General features: G+C 39.5%; 2 protein-coding genes across 5 annotated transcripts in view; one reads left to right on the top strand and one right to left on the bottom strand.

Moving 5' to 3' along the window:
• The window catches only part of LOC106876469 (fibrillin-2), a 148,187-nt gene that overhangs the window by 14,148 nt on the left and 132,999 nt on the right, over nucleotides 1-1,040 (top strand). The window lies entirely within an intron of this gene.
• LOC106879685 (sodium-dependent phosphate transport protein 2B) overlaps nucleotides 1-1,040 on the bottom strand; it is a 17,697-nt gene that overhangs the window by 7,222 nt on the left and 9,435 nt on the right. For all 4 annotated transcript variants that reach the window (XM_052976785.1, XM_014929362.2, XM_052976784.1 and 1 more), the window contains one exon: nucleotides 415-558. In XM_052976785.1, the coding sequence (XP_052832745.1) occupies nucleotides 415-558 (144 nt within the window). The remainder of the gene's footprint in view (nucleotides 1-414; nucleotides 559-1,040) is intronic.

Below are 1,040 nucleotides of genomic sequence, written 5' to 3'. Positions count from 1 at the left end.
TTTAGAGTTCGGATTCTAGAGTCAGGGTTAGTTTTAGGGTTAGGGTTAACAGTCTAGTTAGGGTTAGGGTTAGGGGATTAATACGATATACACCGTTACAGCGCTAACTGTTTTCAACTGAATACTTGTCAGTGATTAGTAGAAATTATCGAAATAAGACAATTTTTTACATGAAATAAATTCGAATACAAAATTTTTTTTCTGTTCTATAACACAAAATTGATAAGTATACGAAGTTTGAAAGTCTTTCGGTACCAAAAACACTACATAAAACATAAATGAAAACTGGTGCCCCCGTTTTAAAATAGATCCGAAAAAGGTTTAAATGCTTTTGAATCATGTTGATGTTGGACTCTAAAACAACGGGGACAATAATGGCCACACCATGGAAAGTTACAAAAATGTTGGACTTACGTCCTTCTCCGACCATCGTTATAGTAATCGATGTTGACGTGGAACTACTCTGGACTAGAACCGTGGCCAACACTCCGATCACTAAGCCTGCAACTGGGTTTGCCAAGACCTCACTGTCTCGAAATATTTGTCCAGCTGTACGACCTGGGAAGAGAAACGAGAGAAGTTAATCAGAAGTAACATCAACCATACAAGCGCGCGCGCGCACACACACATATGTGCTCACAAATGTGTTACACATACACACGTGCATAACACGCACACGCTATACACAGACACACGCGCACTCACTACACATACATGCCACATGCATATATTACACATACGAGTACGCACGCGCGCACATTTGTTATATACTCTTATAAACATACACACATGTTATTCAACACACACACACAGCTGTATTAAACCGAACAAATTCTCTCCCTTAATAGGGGGACATACACCACACGCGCATGTGTGGTGTATGTCTCCTAACTTGTCTGTCCAACAAACAGATCAAAAAGACAAGTACCAGGTTTAATAAATGTTTAGGTCGATGCAAACGACTTCAGTGCAGTGCCCCAGTATGGTCGCAGTCGATTGACCGAAACGTGTTAAATTAACAAAAGAAAAAAAAAAAAAAA

Source organism: Octopus bimaculoides, chromosome 25, assembly GCF_001194135.2.
Source record: "Octopus bimaculoides isolate UCB-OBI-ISO-001 chromosome 25, ASM119413v2, whole genome shotgun sequence".
Classification (NCBI taxonomy): Eukaryota; Metazoa; Mollusca; class Cephalopoda; order Octopoda; family Octopodidae; genus Octopus; species Octopus bimaculoides.
Note: the sequence above shows the minus strand (reverse complement) of the source record. Positions and strands in the feature narration are given on the sequence as shown.